Consider the following 17,445-nt stretch of genomic DNA (forward strand, 5'->3'; position numbering starts at 1 on the left):
GTTCATGATCAGTGTTTGCAAGAAACAAGGAAAAGGTTTCAGGAAGAAAATAGTCGCTTCAGGAATTTCACAAAAAATTTATTGGTAAAAAATAGTCACTCCCTGAGAAAAAAACGCAAACTAAATGATCGATAACAAGAAATCAGACTCTGAGTACCCAATGGCAGTGATTGGTAGTTCAGTTAATCAGATTATCTTCACATGAATTTTCGATTCCGCCTCACTTCCAACGAATTGTTATAAAATGTGCTTGCGTCCCCATAAACGGGTTCTCTTGCACCATGCCTCTGACATGAACAATTAAATGAACAACCACCACTTTGGTTCGGCATATGAAGTGGGCTGTTGGGAGATTGACTCAAAGTCGGGCTGTATCCCCGCTGCGGGCCCATAACAGAACGATTTGCTGCACATGTCGGACTTGGTCCTGGACGACTCATTGGGCTCACATTTACGTGAACTACAGGTTGCATGTATGTAGAATAGACTGAAAAAAAAGCATTCAGTTGTTGCCTAGAGGGGGAAATGTGGGTACTTACAATAAAATGTAATGAGGAATATAACAACCATTGCTATGGCCATCATCATGGCATATTTGTAGTTCTGCATAAAGTGAATGATGGGCGATCTGGATACGCCACACTGTTGGGCTCCTTTGAAATCCCCCGTTACTTTCACCAGCACCTGCAAACAATTTCTGTTATTTGCATAAAATCACCTCATGTGTGTATAAATGCAGGGAATTTCACGTTACCCGGATATTTTGCTTGGTACCAACGGAAACCACGTTGATTCCCATCGCGTCTTGCATTTCAGCCAAACGCCAGTGATAATCAATCAACTGGACTTTGTATTTTTTGAAATGTATGTCTTTGGATTTAAGCGCCGATACATACAGGATGGTACTATCGGCTGGTAAAACCTACAGAAACAATAGCAGCGGTTATATATTTACTCAATCGGTTATCTGTCTCACGTTTAGTTCATTCAGTACTTCAGGCAAGCCCTTAATCAGCAATTCTCCAGTGTTGCTCGTTTCTTTCAAATATAACACCGGCTCTACGTACACCCCCGGCAAGAATTTTATTATCTGCTTCTCCGAGGTTATTTCGCCGTCTTCGGTTTCCGCCCACAGCGTTAGATTTGTACTCAATAGGGATATGTCCGAGTTGTTCAAGTTTGTGTTGATCAATTTACACGCGTACTGTCCTGAAACAAACATTATTTCAAGTAAGATAGTGCAAGTTTAGACGTTTGTCAACCTCGGGCACCCCCAGGAGGAGTTATTATTAATTATTTCAAGTTTTTAAGTTTCATTTATTAAGTCATTTTTTATCCAACAAAAATAGGATGGTGATTTCATCCTTGACTTTTTTGATCAGCTGCACGTATGTACGTAAAAAACATTAAAAGGGATTTTCGAAAGTGTATTAAAAAACACAATACATCACGTCGTCAATCATCGACCTAATCTTAACTAATTATGTGTCGACAAACGCATCTTAAAACCCCATTGGAATTTGGAACATTTTCAAAGTCATCAGTGAACAATTATTTTTAGGTCGTACCTGTTTCGGGCACCCAGCTATTTGAAATGTTATACATATCGTGTACGCTGATGTCTAGAGATTCATTAGAGAATTTCATAAAGCAATTGAACCCTTGAGGTCGCACTAGCTTCCGAACATCCGTTCTACATCTCCAGCCCTGAATCTGCATTTAAAAGAATCTCGTGATGTTTCCTAAAGTAAAAAATCTGAATAGACCTACCAGGTTGTTAATTTTCTGTCCTACGCTTTTTTCACTTTGCAACACCAAAACGAATCTGGTCACCGAATGTTCTTCTCCATTAGTAAAAACAAAGTTGGGTGGCAGTAGAAATTCTATAGCATGTACCGGGTAAATGGGCAAATGAATCGGAGCCGACATTAAAAGAGAATGAGTTAGAGTCACAGTTCCAACTTTATTGCCCACAAATCCAATATCCAGGGCGGGATTTATCTCAACTAGACTTGAATCACTGCTTTTCCAGGCTCCCGGAGTATTGTATTCGGATACAACTGGTGACCACAGGCAAACTGTATCGCCCATAGTTAAGTGATCCTAATTAGTTCCCGCAGAAATATTAGTTTTAAGCATTGGATTGGTATTTCTAACAACTTACTAAGACAGGTTTCACCGATTGCTCTACGTGAATTTTTACGTAATCGGATGTCTTTTGAATGCCGTCAGCCCAAACTTTTAACATCGTATGCCCTTCTTTTTTAGTGCTCACCCAAAGCGTCCCATTTTCAGGAAACGATATAATTTTTATTAAGTCGCATCTGCAACCAAAACATTTTCAGTGACTTAAATTTTCCATAAGCCATTCCATTTTACCTGCTGGTTCTGACTTTCAAATCCGTCGGCCCCGCATGAAAGACATTCCCTATGTTATCATGGTAGGAAGCAACCAATAGAAAATCGGTTCCCAAAGGAACTATAGCAATGGGATTGTTAAAGCTTATACGCCAATGAGCCTGAATATTGAGGCTCATGTACTGAATAGGCTTCACCTAGAATTTTGTATTGTGAAATTATTTCGAAGCTCTTCGGTCTATGCGTTCACTTGCCTCAACCACTATGTTCAGTCGTTGTTTTAAGCCATTTGCGTCTGTGGAAATAATTATAAGCAAGGCATGCCCCAGAATGCCAAAAGACTGCAATAGTCCAGTAGATGAAAGGGTGACAATGCGGTCAGCGGAACTGTAAACTGCCTTGTCTGCTAATAGTTCGGTAGATGGAATTTGCTCACCAGGCAAACTGCAACGTTTATTACTTAAGCAAACCAATTCTTTATTGGGAATTTTTAATACTTACGTATAAATAACTTCATTGACCAAATCCATGTTAGTTTCTAATTGAACATGGGAGAATGGGGCCATTAATAGCGAACTTCCAGGAACATGGCTGGGTTTTGTTAGAACGAATTGATCGACAATTTCGATATCGACATAAGCCGAGTACATCAGGGTGTGAACATTTGGTTTATTGGCAACGATTCCGGGAATTGTTACGTTTACAATTACACGAGTTGTTCCCGCTTGCAACCCTGTCAGTTTCAAAACAATTCGATCTGGTCGCCCAATATTAATTCCTGCAAAACATTTAATGCATTAACAACTTTTCTGGCACTCCAAACAATTTCAAAGTCTCACCTAACGGATGATAAACGCCGGTTAAATCTGCGAGCAGTTTATCATCAACTAACCATCTGAACTGAATTGGAGGATCAATGACTGTTCCCAATACAACAGGCGAAACGTCGGGCAATCCAAAACACCAAAAGGGAACTGTGGCTCCTACTCGGAATCTTGTTAATGGGGCTCCGATTTTCACACCTGTTAGTGCTATTACTGTCACTTCTACAAAGTCCTGAAAGTTTTTGAAAGGTGGATAAAGGCGAACTTAAGATTCTTGTCAACAAACATCCCACCTCTGTATACACCATCGATTGTCCAGTAGTAGGATGTACCCCTATAGCTTGCGCAGTAATTCGCGTTTTTCCCATTGCCAGGCCAGTGATTATGCCTTTATCTGATACCTCTATAATTGGGAGGAGAATTACTTTGGTTTCTGGATTTTGACAATTTATTTAGAGCTTGATTAAAGTTTAAAACAACCCGCAAAATACATTTTTTTAAACAGAAAAGACAAATCTTGCATATCAGTAGGTGGATTTAGGAGCTTTGAACTTTTATTTTTTATTATTTATTAACTTAAAGCAGTGGAAGATATTGAGAATCTGAAAATATTGCGATGGATTTTTCCAAGTTTACAAGGTCTTCAGAAAAAAACTCCTGAGTTGACTACGAAGCTTTCGAAAACTGTAATTCCCTCTTCTATCAGGCTAAGAGTCCTGAAGATAAAAAATGAATTTTACGAAATCTCCGTAATCAACTCATTTTTTTTCTGAAGACCACCACACATCGATTCGTCCCAATATTTTCCACTTATCAACGTTTCCCAAGATTTAGGCCAAGAATTTCTTTTCTTGCGGTCCTTTATTCGGTCCCATATTTATAAAACTCATAATATCTTCAAAATCGCACGTTAACACCAAAACCCATTAGCATATCAAATTAAATACTGTTCTGTGTTTTCCAGTGTCACTTACTTGCTGTTTTATTTTCTAAAACAGTAAATATAATTTCAGTATCGGGCTGTGGGCCTCCTTTTACAACCAATTGTATCGAAGCTCCGACCAACACTGTTCCATTCCGAGGGTGTAACTTTAGCGGTTGAAAAACCTGCAGATTCATAGGAGCGCTGGTTACATCCTCATCATTACTTGCAGCGGTAAATACAATTTTCGTAGTCCCTAAGTCGACACCTGAAAGATATTTTTTAGTCAGTTTAGTAATGTGAATACACGGAAATGAACAATCATCTTTACTACAGTTTAAAAGTGGTGGCACATATATATATTTTTTTTAAGTTTACTGGTGAACCGAAGGAAATCGTCGCAGAATCATAGTAAAAAATAAACGCACCCGAAATTTACAGAGTGAAGTTACAGGATGCTTAACGATAAAATGCATTTTATTCGCACCTGCAAAGGATTAAAGAAAAATCAAGTTGTCAATCAATCACATTAGCTTCATTTGAGTTTTTCGGCTAAAGCATTGGTTCGATTTCAATGCCTACAATTAGGATTCTAGTCTAGGCCAAATTTTAGGCCTATGTGCTAAATTTCAACACAAATCTTGCTAGGCAGTTGGCTTCTGCCTGCTTAGCGCATTAAAGTAAATATTAAATACTCCCTTCTACCAACGACGATTCGCTACACTTCGGTGTTTTTCAATTTACTTATATTACACTTACCTGTAATAATATAGCGAATTTCCCCAACACCCCACGGATGTTTGGGATCTTGTTCGGCCCGCTGAATATTTGCAATATTATCCTCGAATTCTGGCCTCAAATCAACCATGTTCAATTCTGGAATATCCATCAAATTGTCATTTTCATCATACAGTCTCACGTTGCAGGGGATGCACTTGGTGATTTCCACTTTGTCTGGCATTTCGACCCGAATAATGCCTACCGACACCACAGTTACTCGCAACGAGGCTGGTTTAGACATTAGACACAAATCCAAAAGTTGTATTGTGACTTCGCCGGATTTAAGTGGAGCTATTTCAAGCTGCTTGTCGTTTTCCATGTAAGTAACGTCCACAATATCGTCGGCGCTTAATGCAATTTCGAAAAATCCCGACCCTTGAAGAACATTGACAATCTTCTTATTCCCTGGATGGTTGAAAAGAGTCAGAGAAGACTCGCCTAGAGCAGTGTCTTCTACCAAGTACAAAGCCAAAGTTGCTTTTATTTCGATTTCGTCGATTTTATCTTCGGGGCCTAAGAAGGCAGGAAACTCTGGCTTGATCGAATGCTTACCCAATATGGCAGAATTGTAATTCATCACGGTAACGTTAATTTCAATCGGACCGATATCAATATGCGGCATGAATGATTGGTAACTTTTATCGGCTACGGCCACCGTGCCTAAGGAGATGTTTTTTGGAAAAACTCCGTCTTTATTGACTAGAATGCCCGCCTCAAAGGGAGAAACTCTCCAGTGCAAGTTGAGACTGGAGAAGTTCAAAAATCTGTTTCCGCAATCATCCCAAACCACAACATCGATATCTATAACGCCGGTACTTTGCACCACAACGTTCCCGGAACTGAGATCCATTGGGCAGTTGGAAGTATCGGCAATTTGTAACTCCGGTTGGAGTGTTATTCTTCTCGGTTTGCCACACACCACTCTTGTTGTAACGCTGCTTGTTTGCCCTTGGCAGTTGGACGCAGTCGGATTGTTAGAGATCATTAGCTTAATGTCGGTTTCTCCTAATTTTCGGCATAGCACCTGAACTACCGTGAAGTCTTCTCCTTGGATCGAATGGAGTGATGTAACATCTTGCCCTTGCGCTACGCTGTTATTTGCACTCACCACTAGTTTTTGGTGATCACCGGCCCTGCCTAACATAGGGCGCGGCCCCCCGGTAAACACTAGGTTAATTGTGGAACCAACTGCTAGTACAATGTCCTTTTTTGGCTGCAACAACTGGAGTGGTCTAAATGCGCTAACAGTAACTGCATCCTCCAACGCCTTGCCATCTTGGAAGTAAGTTACGGTGACTTTAGTTGTACCAACATTTAAGCCCACCATCGCGATATTACCGCATGAAATCCCGACTGGAGGCAACAGGGACGTTTTGTTTTGCTTGAATTTCACATCAGACTGTTTCACTTGGAATGGGAGTTCTTGGCATCTAGTGAATGGAACTAAAGTAGTTGAACGGTCCGATCTTGCGTCTTCTGCATAGAGAGCGATATGCAAATAAACCGGCGATCCTACCTCAGCTTCCATAACAAACTCCACTATTTCCAACTTGGATGGTGGCAGAATAATAAACTTTGCCGATTGGCGATTGTCGTGGTTGCTCATCATCACTGCGGACACTTCAAAGAAGCCATTGGAATGTGTTCGCACATGGCCTGATTGACTAACCACGCCTATAGAGTTGTCGCTGCTGGACCAGAACAATCGCCCATCGCCTCCTTTGGCAATGAGATCAATGTCGTAGGTAGGCCTAGTAACTGGATCCCACGGTAAAATAATCTCTGAAGGTTCTATTGTGATTGCTGGATAAATTATTAATTCGGCTTTCGCTGCTATTGGCGTTTTAAGCCGAGTTTTTCCATCCGCTGTTGTTGTTAATGTAGCCTGTACTGTGGCAATGCCTTGCTTCATGCCGTAACCGGTTAGCCAACTGCCGTTTATAGTTTGCGAAGACGTATAAAACTCTGGAGTGACTTCTAAGAACATTTGTACTGATTCACCCAGGAATAGCTTATGGTTGGAACTATCATATACTTCTGCTGTGAGATCGTGATGTTGCCCAACTAGAATAGCCCAATTCTTATGCGGCATGACATTCAATTGTATATAATCTGGTTCGACCACATGCAGCGTGGCAGCCGGTAGCTTTAACAGAGGATCATCTTTATCCACATTTCGATCTCTTAGAACGATCCTGGTTTTGCCTTGTATTAAGGCAGTAACATTTCCCGACTGCTTGTAAGATGATGCAATTGTTGAATCTTCCGCCTCTATGTAGTACTGGTTATTTGGCATCGAAATTTCTTCCATCCTTCCATTGTTAATCTGCAGAAAATCAAGCTATGTGGAAAAATGGGGATTTATTGAAAATGCCACTTACGTAAAATATTTTGAAAGGCACAATTTCCCCGGCCATCACATACACTTCACCGGGAGTCAGCAGCAAATTAGCGACAATCATCAGCTGAACTTCATGAGTTGGTACCTGCTTGTATTCACTATAAGGAAGTCTAACAGTTACCTAGTGGAATAAACGTGCGGATAATTTTTCAAATTCAAGTGAATCAATCTCTATCATACCTTCGCAGATCCGCTTTTTACACCTTCCAGCAAAATGGAATATCCTTTTTTGTTGCTGTCCTCCAATGATTGTATACCTGGCGGTACTTCATACGGTGAATCGCGATATGAAATGTACCTGATCACAGTCTCTTTATTAGGCCGCAATGGAATTATATTCCAGTCAAATTCCACTAATTCCAACGTGGAAAACTCATTGCCTGTAAATTAAAGAGTTACTTAAATATAGAATTTTTTACAAAACAGAAGGTGCACTGAAAGCAGCTTCTGAAGATGCAAGCCACGCGCGCTTGCGAAACATTAAGAAGAAATTTTTATCCTCAACGGCCGAACAGTCGGACAAATTTACCAATTTTTAAATATATTTTCCATCATATTATGTATACAGGGTTAACCGAGTTACACGAGCACGAAAGATTAGACAAAATTTAACTGAGATTATGATTTTTCTATATTGCGTTGTAAATAACTAGTGAAGTACCAAACTAACCAAAGCTATTTTTTTTCTTTTCAGTTTAAACGAGTTCGATCAAACTGGGTTGTGCAAACTGGGAAACATTGGTAAGTCGATTTGCACATTTCAACTAAAACATTTTCTCGATTCCGCGTATTCCGGATCTTGACTATAACTTTCTAATTTTAAGTCAACCCCCGGAATATTAGTGTATGCGCTGATTTGCTTTTGTTGTTCGAAGGATTTTTTTTTTAATACAGTAAAACAGCGCTTCTTTAAATTTATATGGGCATATAAATCTGGTAATTTTATACAGGGTCCAGAAAAGCACTGGAACTATATCATATACAGAAACAGTAAACCTGAAATATTTGCGGCCAAAAATAAGCTTTGATGTGTGTTTTTCGAGTTCAATTGAAAGCTAAGAAATTTAAAAAAATTATCTAAGCTCTCTAATATTTGCATGGTGGTTAATACTTATTACCGCATATAACGTGTTTAGTAGAGAATAGAGCAGATATTGTGGGTGAAAGGTCGCAACTGCTCACAAACACTAAAAAATTGACAATGATTTGCTTATATTGCAGAGCAAAAGCAGTCTAACATACAGTCTAAAATACAGATAAGTTAAGGCCTTTTAAACAAATTGTTTTTTTTTTGCAAAAAATTGTAAACAGTTTTTTTCACCAAAAACAAACTATTCAGATGTGTGTTTTTTGAGGTTGAGAAATGGATAATTGGCATTATAAACATTCTAAATTGCTTGGGTCTATAATAAGGAAGATATTGTCGGTTAAAGAACACTCCAAAACGCTTGAGAATTTGCCAAAAATGTGGAATATTTTGAAAAAAAATGAAAACGCTCAAATAAATCATGAATTTTTTATAATTCGGATCTAACATGTCTTTAATGGGCCGGTTGCATTCCTCGTTTCCTCGCTATGAAAATGATATAGGAATTGATGTATTCTGAGCGATTTGTGGTTTTTTAAAATAGGAAAATCGGTAAACGTTGGTATTTTCGGTTCAATTGATGCTTTCAACCTAAAAATCGTGGATAATCTACATTCAAATAATAGGGCAGATATCTTCGATTAAAAATTGAAAACTGAAATAGAATTTAAGGCATTTTTCAAGACTTGGACAACTTTTGCAGTGTCCAAAACCTCAAAACAGGTTTTAAGTAGAATGCCTCATGAATGAGGGATTCTGAAAGACCATCTTTAGTTAGATTTATACCTTGGTCATCAAAAGCCTTGACTTCAAAGTCTTCTGGGGCTTCTTCCATGAAAAGCTCCTTGGTAGTGGTGGTGATAGCCAAAGAATGAATAACATCGACGATCACATCGCATCTGAGGTTTTGCTTAGTGTGAACCTCTTCAGCTAGAACCACTGCTATATTCCGAGCTGCCTCTTTGGTCGCCGTACTGACCACAACCTTTGCGGAACAGTGAAACTCCTGGTTTTCCTCAATTAGCGACAGTTGAATAATGTCAGATCTCGTCGTTATCCTGAATGATTGTATGAGCATGTAGGGCACATTAAATCAGCTAGGAACTATTTACCATTTGTAGCAGCCACCTTCTGTAGCTTCCAAAACAAATTTCGATTGGAAATCGTTGAAAATGGGCAACAAAACCCTGGGAACATTTAATTTGGATGCACTGACTACGTTAAATAATACTATCAGCATAGCTGATACACGCAACCACTTCGCCTTCATAATTATTCACTGGAATTAAAAATTGTTCTCAAAATTTGCTTGATCACATTATTTTTAATCAGTTCACCGCAGAATAAATTTAGGTTAAGTTTGAAATCTGTGGTTAGAAAATGAAATAAAACCGGTAAAGTGCGCGGTAAGTATAAAAATAAAGTGGTAGGTATTGATAGGTAACGTTCAACGTTGTCGGATCTGTAACGGTTTTCTAAGGTCTAGATATTTATCTTGGAGTGAATATTTCGTTTGATCGTTTGAATACTTATTCTAAATTTTTGTCGTTTTTCATTAAAGAACACGTTATATTAAAGAGAGAATGATGTTGAATTTGAGGCATTTTGAGTGCCATTGTGCCAGTTGATCCAAGAGTGCACTCATGAAATTTTTGCCTAAAATTTAAAATTTTACATGCGTGATTTTAAAGCTCGATTGGTTATATTTGATATAAGAAGCTTTACAAATATACATATTAAAAGTATCTGAATTTAAAATAAGGTAGATATTGTCGGTTAGAGATCGTCAAGACTCAAATATAAATGAACCAAACATCGCGATTTCGTATGTTGAAACTGAAAATTTTAACGGTTTTCGAAAAGTTTGTTGCATTTTTCGCTCCCTTGTAATGAAAATGATCGGCCTCCACTGGACGAGTTTTCCACTGACAACATTTCACAGTGTATTTTTTGAGCGCATTGAATTGCTCCTGGCGTAATAAGCGTCCGAACAAGCATGCAAAAAGTGTTTGGATCCATAATAAAGTAGGTATAATCGGTTAAAGATCATGAACGCTCGAAAACCACCTAAAATTTATTTATTAATGAACCGACAATGACGGACAAATTAATTAATGTGGCACTGAAGATTCTAATGTGTTTTCTACATTTTTGATGTTGCTCTGTGCCTCAATGCGTAATAATACCTCGCGTCTTACGGCACAACACCTTGAATAACACTAAAATTTACACTAATTCAAAATCTCAACTTTCGGATTAGACATGAATAATACTGTATTGTCTGGCACTTTTGCTGTGTGGCGCTTTTGTATTGATGCCGCTCTGTGTCTCAGTGCGTAATAACACCTCGCGTCGTACGGCGCAGCACCTTGAATAACACTAAAATTTACACTAATTCTAAATCGCAACCTTCGGATTAGACATAGATAGAAAACACTATATTGTCTGACACTTTTGCGTTGATAAGTTCGCTACATTTTTCCCTTCCTTGAGATCAAAATGTTTTAGAAAATTGATATTTTTGGAAAAAATCGACCCCACTCTTTTTGGAATGCATATAAAATAAGATGCGAAAAAATAGCAATTTGAAAACATAAAATTGACAGTATTTCGAAAATGAAACACTTTTGGAGTAAACAACATTACATAAACTTGCCCTTATTTTGAATACTGAATAAGATAAAATTATTAAAAATTAGAATTTCCATTGGAAAAAAAATATTTTGGGCCGTTTTCTCAACTTTATTTTGAAACTTATATTTTTTAACAGTCCTTTCCAACAAGAAATGCGACTCAAATTAAGTAGCACATATTCCCTTAATAAAATAAATAAACTAGAAAATGAGCGACATTTTTCGTATAAAGCTCTTTTTATGCAGATTTAATTTTAAGTTTTGCAGCAATTTTGTTCGTCGTCTTATTATACATGTTCTTTGACCTGTATGTGTTTGCAATATAATTCGATCTTAGCTCGTTAAGTAACTCTACTACTAAGCTACTACTCACATCGCAAAATGATATTCCCAGAATATACCTGGAACATTCATGTGATGTACATGCATATTCCTGGGACATACAGGAGTTCCATTATGAACATTCCATGTATGTCCCAGGAATCTGTCAGAGTTAATACACTGAATGTTCATGGTATGTTCTGGGAATGTACATGTGCATGTTCTGGGAATGTACATGGTATGTTCAGTGAATATACATGTATTTTCTGGGAATGTACATGGTATATTCAGTGAATGTACATGTGTATGTTCAGTGAATGTATATGGTATGTTCAGGGAATATACATACATATATGTAACGAAAGAAAAACGATCTTTTATTTCATCTTATTAGTTTATTCACATATTTAAGTATTTACTGTTGTTGTAATTTTTCAACAAGAAGAGTTACTTACAACTAAACTAAAACTAATTAAATGGATAATAAATAAATTAAAATATTACTTATAACTTCGGACTAAAATCAAAATTTACATTTTCAGCATTTTTGCCGTTGTCGCAATGATGTGTGACTGTGAGCTAAAACACAAACCTTTATCTAAAAAACTGCAACTTATTATTTTATATTGCTTACATGTTCCCGTTCTGTGGCTTTTGCCCTTTCATTTTGTTCTCGATTCATCATTAACAATTTTTAATCCTAATTAAAGTGTCTAGCAATATGCTCTTAACAAAAATTCTGTAAGCAATTACAAATTTTAATATTGGTCGCAACAACAAAATACAGTTACTAGTTTTACATTAATAGCCTATTCTATTGTGTAGAAATACAGTTAGGTAGAGCAATTTGCATTGATACATTACTTTCATTTTACTTTTGTTGCTTTCCTTCCAATCCAAGAAAACATGCTTATCGCAAAATAGGAATCAATCAAAATCAAACTGGCAAAAATTAAAAAACACATATAATAGTTTTACATTAATAGAAGAGTAATTAGGTTCAGACAACCTTACTTGCCTCTTATGCTAACATTTTTCGTGTGTGGTTGTCTCACGTGATTCCTAGCGTCTTCAAGTTCAGAACAGCATCACCTGTAGGTATAGAACACGAAATAATAAAACAATCAAATGTATTTCATTTAAATACAAACATACCTTTACATTTTTGCCGTATCTTATGCGAACATTTTTTGTGTGGTTTTCTTTCTCACGTGATCCCTAGCTTCTTCAATGCAATCAAATAAACCAGGCTCAACGAAAAACACCAAAACCACCTAAACCCAAAACTGCAAAAACGCCGAGCATAACAAAAGAGTATGGTTTTTTCTATCTTAAAGTAGGAACATACTTAATCAAACACAAATCGGTTCTTTTCAGAACCACAATTTTTTTCAAAATAAATAACTAGTATAAAAAGAAACAATGCAAATAATTCGAAAGCACGTACTATTTTTGAATTTAAGTCTAAACATAAATAAAATGGTATTTTATGTATCTAAGGCAAGAAATAAGCTGTAATATAGCGAGTACACATAAATATATAGCGAGCGAGGTATTTAATAGGCTTCTGTACCGAAGTAGTTAAACTCAGAGACCGGAAAAACTAAAATAATATAAATCTAAAACATTTTTCATTATTTACCTAAGTATTTTTCTATCATTAGTATTGACCTAGACAGAGAAATGTGAATTATCAATAAGGAAAAGCATTTACTCATTAAATCGTTTACTTGTACACGCAAAATTTATTTTTGACAAATTTTATTAGTCTGGTTCAATAAACACCATATTTTCAGTATTTCATAAGGGTCTCAACGTTTTAGTAGTAAAACGATTTACTTTTACATGCCCTTACTTTTCTGCTGCGTACACGCAAAATTTATATTCAACCAATTTGGAATAAACCGTGGATATACATACATTCATGTATATTACCGGAATATTTGTTTTGAACATACTAGGTATATTCACCTGCACATAAACACATTATGTACATATCTGGCATGTTCGTCTGCACATATACACAATTTGTACATATATGTAGATACCTAGGATATACCTATGTATATTCCACGAACATTCAAGTTAGGAATGTTCACCCATGTATATTTCCAGGGTATTCCCGCAATGTTCTGTATATTTTTTGAACATTCTGGGATGTTCATAGAATATCAAATGCTATCTGGGTACTAATGGTAATAATGTTTGAAAATAAGTACAAAAGCACATAATCGGTTTGAACAGTTTGCAGATGATCATGCTCAAAAAAGTGACTCGAGTAACTTCCACAGCAAACAAGAGAAAGCTTTCGGCATTTGCTCAAGAAATACCGTTGTTAAATTGGACTTTATTTTCCTGTTCGACTCTTGAAGTTTTTGAAAAACCAAGAACAAGCAAATTACGTTAAAAAAATAAAGAATAAAATAGAGAAGGTTAAAGAGAACTTAAAAAAATCCTAAAAATATATACTTACCATTAATCAAACAGAACAAGGTCCGGTCTTATGGTAATTAAAGAAAAATAATTATTAACTGAAAATATTGAAAAAACCTGACACCATATGACAAGAAACACGTCATAAATAATCTGTAAATCGAATGGTTGCAAATTTTCTCAATGTTGGTACAAGTGGCAGATTTTTGGCGGTTTTTTGATATCCGAAAAGCAGGCGTTAAAACAACATCGCACGCGGTAACTAACGTAAACGTTTACCATAGTTTTGGTATTTGTTTCATAAAAATTAGATAAAATAAGATCAAAATGCGAGAAATAGTGCACATACAAGCTGGACAATGCGGTAACCAAATTGGCGCAAAAGTAAGTAGATAAATTCAAATGTGCGATCATATTCTGAACAGTTTGATTTGTATCATAAAGATTATAATTTTATTGGCACTAGTAAATGAGTGATTATTTGAAAGGACAATTAGAGTAATTTTTCTTTCGTTAACTTTTAAATAATAAAAAATTCAATAATAATATTATATTTTTTTAAATAAATTGACAAATGAGTGGTGAAATTGAATTTATTTCAGTTCTGGGAAGTTATTTCCGATGAGCACGGCATTGATCCCACTGGAACCTATCACGGGGATTCGGACTTACAGCTAGAAAGAATAAACGTTTATTATAATGAAGCTACCGGTGGGAAGTATGTGCCCCGAGCCGTGCTCGTTGATCTCGAGCCTGGCACCATGGACTCCGTCCGTTCTGGTCCATTCGGACAAATTTTCCGGCCAGACAACTTTGTCTTTGGACAAAGCGGAGCAGGAAATAACTGGGCCAAAGGCCACTACACAGAAGGCGCCGAACTAGTCGATTCAGTATTAGATGTGGTTAGGAAAGAAGCTGAAGGATGTGATTGCATGCAGGGCTTCCAGCTAACGCACTCGCTAGGCGGTGGGACTGGATCGGGATTAGGTACTCTGCTAATTTCGAAAATCCGTGAAGAATATCCGGATAGGATTATGAACACGTTCTCGGTAGTACCGTCCCCGAAAGTATCAGATACTGTGGTCGAGCCCTACAACGCAACACTGTCCGTTCACCAACTGGTGGAAAACACCGACGAAACCTACTGTATCGATAATGAGGCTTTGTATGATATTTGCTTTAGAACCCTGAAACTAACCACTCCAACGTACGGCGACTTGAACCATTTAGTTTCGGCCACAATGTCCGGCGTAACCACTTGTCTAAGATTTCCCGGTCAACTCAACTCAGACCTACGAAAACTTGCTGTAAACATGGTTCCATTTCCTCGCCTGCACTTCTTTATGCCTGGCTTTGCACCTTTAACATCCAGAGGTAGTCAACAGTATCGCGCCCTCACAGTTCCCGAACTGGTTCTTCAGATGTTCGACGCCAAAAACATGATGGCAGCTTGCGATCCCCGTCACGGACGATATTTAACCGTTGCTGCCATATTTAGAGGGCGAATGTCCATGAAAGAAGTCGATGAACAAATGCTGAACATCCAGAACAAGAACAGCAGCTATTTCGTAGAATGGATCCCCAATAATGTGAAAACTGCTGTGTGTGATATCCCTCCAAGAGGCCTCAAGATGTCCTCAACTTTCATCGGTAACTCCACTTGTATTCAAGAACTTTTCAAGAGGATCTCAGAGCAGTTCACAGCCATGTTTAGGAGGAAGGCATTTTTGCACTGGTACACAGGCGAGGGAATGGACGAAATGGAATTTACTGAAGCCGAAAGCAACATGAATGACTTAGTTTCTGAATATCAGCAATACCAAGACGCGACTGCTGAGGAGGAAGGCGAGTTCGATGAGGAAGAGGAGGCCGATGAGGGAGAAAATTAGAAGTAACACACTTCGCTTTTATACTTAAGACTCGCTGTTGATTAAATCTTCAAGTATACGTTTGTATTCTGCCTGACATATTTAAACATTGCAACATGTCAAGCACCTGCCCAAGTTTTCGATGTATTAAATACTTTACTGTATTAATGTGATGTGTCTCATTTTTTGAGTGCATGTTTATTGTGGGGTTACCTCAAAATTAACATGTAACTCCTTCAAAGTGTTTCCTTCCTGAACTAATTAAAAATTACGCTATTTAGTATTGGAAAAAAGTTGCTGTTACACATTCGCTTCTAGTAACTATCAACATTCAACCACGGTTAGCAGATTAAAAACAATATAAAAAAGCATTTCGTAATATTTCTTTAATTCTATACCCCCTCGAGGCATTCTTCTACAGAAGGGGCTAATTTCGTAACGCTTCGGCGTACAGGACATGAATATCACACTTGCTTTAAAATAATTGATGATCTGCGACTTATCAGAGGCTGTCTCCTTAAGGTGTCGATTGCTGAACGTTAATTAAAATGGTGTGTCTTGTTGCCTTATGAAAATAGGTGTGGCTGATGGATCGGCTCAATCGAGACTCTAAAAGAGCAGCCTTACTATAACTACTTGATCATGAATAACTCACAGGTTATTAACTAATAACATTTAGCTCGTAGCATAACTAACAACGATATATTAAAAACAACACTTTAGAAATTTTTAAATTGCTCATTACATAGTACCTAATTAAATATATTCGACAATGAATAGGCTATTTAAAGTCTCTAGTTAGGGGAAAATAAAGCAATCATAATATTCGTTCCACAACTGAAACGTTAAAGTTAGTTTCTCATCAGTAACAGTAATAGGTAATCAGTCATAGTGGCATGTAGTAATTCTAAAATCTTACCATTTTTCCATACAAGCTGAAGACGACGACTTGCCGTAATAAGGAAACATTATTTGGAACTACGATTTCTAAGAGAACTAATCGCCTAGTTAAGGTTGTTGATTACTTGTACTTGGCTTATATCTATGCAGTTTCAACGAAACTTTACCCATCGCAGTCTTTAATATGGCCCCTGCTTCTCCGCTCGTCACATTCTCCACATTTTGCCCATTGACGGCTATTAAAATGTCGCCTTTTGCTATTCTACCATCTAGTTCTGCTGGCGTTCCGGGTACCTGCGCAAACAGTTAGTTTTTACTAACTTTACTAACTAACTAAATTATTGCGTTTTTGATAAATCCCGAAACAGGGTTTCTCAAAGTAAAGTTTTCTGCAAACTGGCGCAATTACTTACAATATCAGCAATGTAGACACCTTTCCCCGATTTCTTTCCATTAATACTTAATCCGAGTCCTTTTCCAGGTTTCTTAACTAACTCCACTTCCATCGGAGAATATTCTACATTGGTTGGTCGAAATACAATGATTTTCATCTGGAACATCAGGAAATTTTACTTTATTATCGACAGTGTCTTGAATAGTCAATTAAAACTTGAAACATCTTAAAACGTACTACCTTTGGCAGTGTTTGTCTCAAAGCTTGAGATGCAGTTGTGTTTGTACTTTCCCTAAGAGAAGTTCCATTGACTTCAACAATTTGGTCGCCCTCTTGCAGCCGGCCATCCTTATCTGCGGCCCCGCCTTGATAAATTTCCGTCAGAATAATGGCATTCTATAATGTGATAAAACAAGTTTAGATCATTAAAATATTGCGAGCAGAATAAAACCTGAAGTTGGTATGTTCGGATAGCGGGTTTTGGGAGTGAACTTGAAACCCCCTCTTATTCTCTAAGACAGGTT

At 37.3% G+C, this 17,445-nt stretch overlaps 3 protein-coding genes and 1 long non-coding RNA gene across 6 annotated transcripts in view; 1 reads left to right on the forward strand and 3 right to left on the reverse strand.

Annotated features, from left to right (window-relative positions):
* Window positions 1-57: 57 nt before the first annotated feature.
* Window positions 58-9,767, reverse strand: LOC109540522 (nuclear pore membrane glycoprotein 210). Its single transcript, XM_019908948.2, has 18 exons — window positions 9,485-9,767; window positions 9,159-9,430; window positions 7,466-7,665; window positions 7,266-7,406; window positions 4,864-7,210; window positions 4,157-4,372; window positions 3,476-3,585; window positions 3,198-3,414; window positions 2,860-3,136; window positions 2,613-2,802; window positions 2,380-2,555; window positions 2,165-2,324; window positions 1,771-2,103; window positions 1,569-1,713; window positions 977-1,209; window positions 755-922; window positions 540-684; window positions 58-487 (listed from the first exon to the last, which is right to left on the reverse strand). Exons 1-18 carry the CDS (start codon window positions 9,640-9,642, stop codon window positions 198-200), a joined length of 5,778 nt encoding a protein of 1,925 aa, XP_019764507.2. The 5' UTR covers window positions 9,643-9,767; the 3' UTR covers window positions 58-197.
* Window positions 9,768-12,272: 2,505 nt separating this feature from the next.
* On the reverse strand, window positions 12,273-13,235 carry LOC125504824. The gene is made up of 2 exons (XR_007281723.1): window positions 12,482-13,235; window positions 12,273-12,418 (listed from the first exon to the last, which is right to left on the reverse strand). It is a non-coding gene; the product is annotated as an uncharacterized LOC125504824 (long non-coding RNA).
* A 747-nt stretch (window positions 13,236-13,982) lies between these two features.
* On the forward strand, window positions 13,983-15,795 carry LOC109540472 (tubulin beta chain). Its single transcript, XM_019908878.2, has 2 exons — window positions 13,983-14,143; window positions 14,362-15,795. Exons 1-2 carry the CDS (start codon window positions 14,087-14,089, stop codon window positions 15,646-15,648), a joined length of 1,344 nt encoding a protein of 447 aa, XP_019764437.1. The 5' UTR covers window positions 13,983-14,086; the 3' UTR covers window positions 15,649-15,795.
* Window positions 15,796-15,998: 203 nt separating this feature from the next.
* Window positions 15,999-17,445, reverse strand: part of LOC109540469 — an 82,657-nt gene continuing 81,210 nt past the window's right edge. For 2 of the 3 annotated variants that reach the window (XM_048667353.1, XM_048667352.1), the window contains 3 exons: window positions 17,162-17,317; window positions 16,941-17,078; window positions 15,999-16,821 (listed from right to left, as the gene is read on the reverse strand). In XM_048667353.1, coding sequence (XP_048523310.1) covers window positions 16,636-16,821; window positions 16,941-17,078; window positions 17,162-17,317 — 480 coding nt within the window. In that variant the 3' untranslated portion in view covers window positions 15,999-16,635. The remainder of the gene's footprint in view (window positions 16,822-16,940; window positions 17,079-17,161; window positions 17,318-17,445) is intronic. The other variant, XR_007281719.1, reaches the window with a different exon arrangement.

The sequence above is a fragment of the Dendroctonus ponderosae genome, unplaced genomic scaffold (genome assembly GCF_020466585.1).
Source record: "Dendroctonus ponderosae isolate FM_Combo_2020 unplaced genomic scaffold, Dpon_F_20191213v2 Dpon_F_20191213_6, whole genome shotgun sequence".
NCBI classification, from domain to species: Eukaryota; Metazoa; Arthropoda; class Insecta; order Coleoptera; family Curculionidae; genus Dendroctonus; species Dendroctonus ponderosae.

Excerpts from the sequence above, each read along its gene's own strand:
- LOC109540522 (XM_019908948.2), bottom strand. The coding sequence starts at position 9,642 with ATGAAGGCGAAGTGGTTGCGTGTATCAGCTATGCTGATAGTATTATTT. Across the intron at positions 3,586-4,156 it reads TTTAGAAAATAAAACAGCAA|AGGTATCAGATAAAGGCATA; the intron begins GTAAGTGACACT and ends TCCCAATTATAG. Across the intron at positions 1,210-1,568 it reads TAGCTGGGTGCCCGAAACAG|GACAGTACGCGTGTAAATTG; the intron begins GTACGACCTAAA and ends TGTTTGTTTCAG.
- LOC109540472 (XM_019908878.2), top strand. The coding sequence starts at position 14,087 with ATGCGAGAAATAGTGCACATACAAGCTGGACAATGCGGTAACCAAATT. Across the intron at positions 14,144-14,361 it reads GTAACCAAATTGGCGCAAAA|TTCTGGGAAGTTATTTCCGA; the intron begins GTAAGTAGATAA and ends AATTTATTTCAG.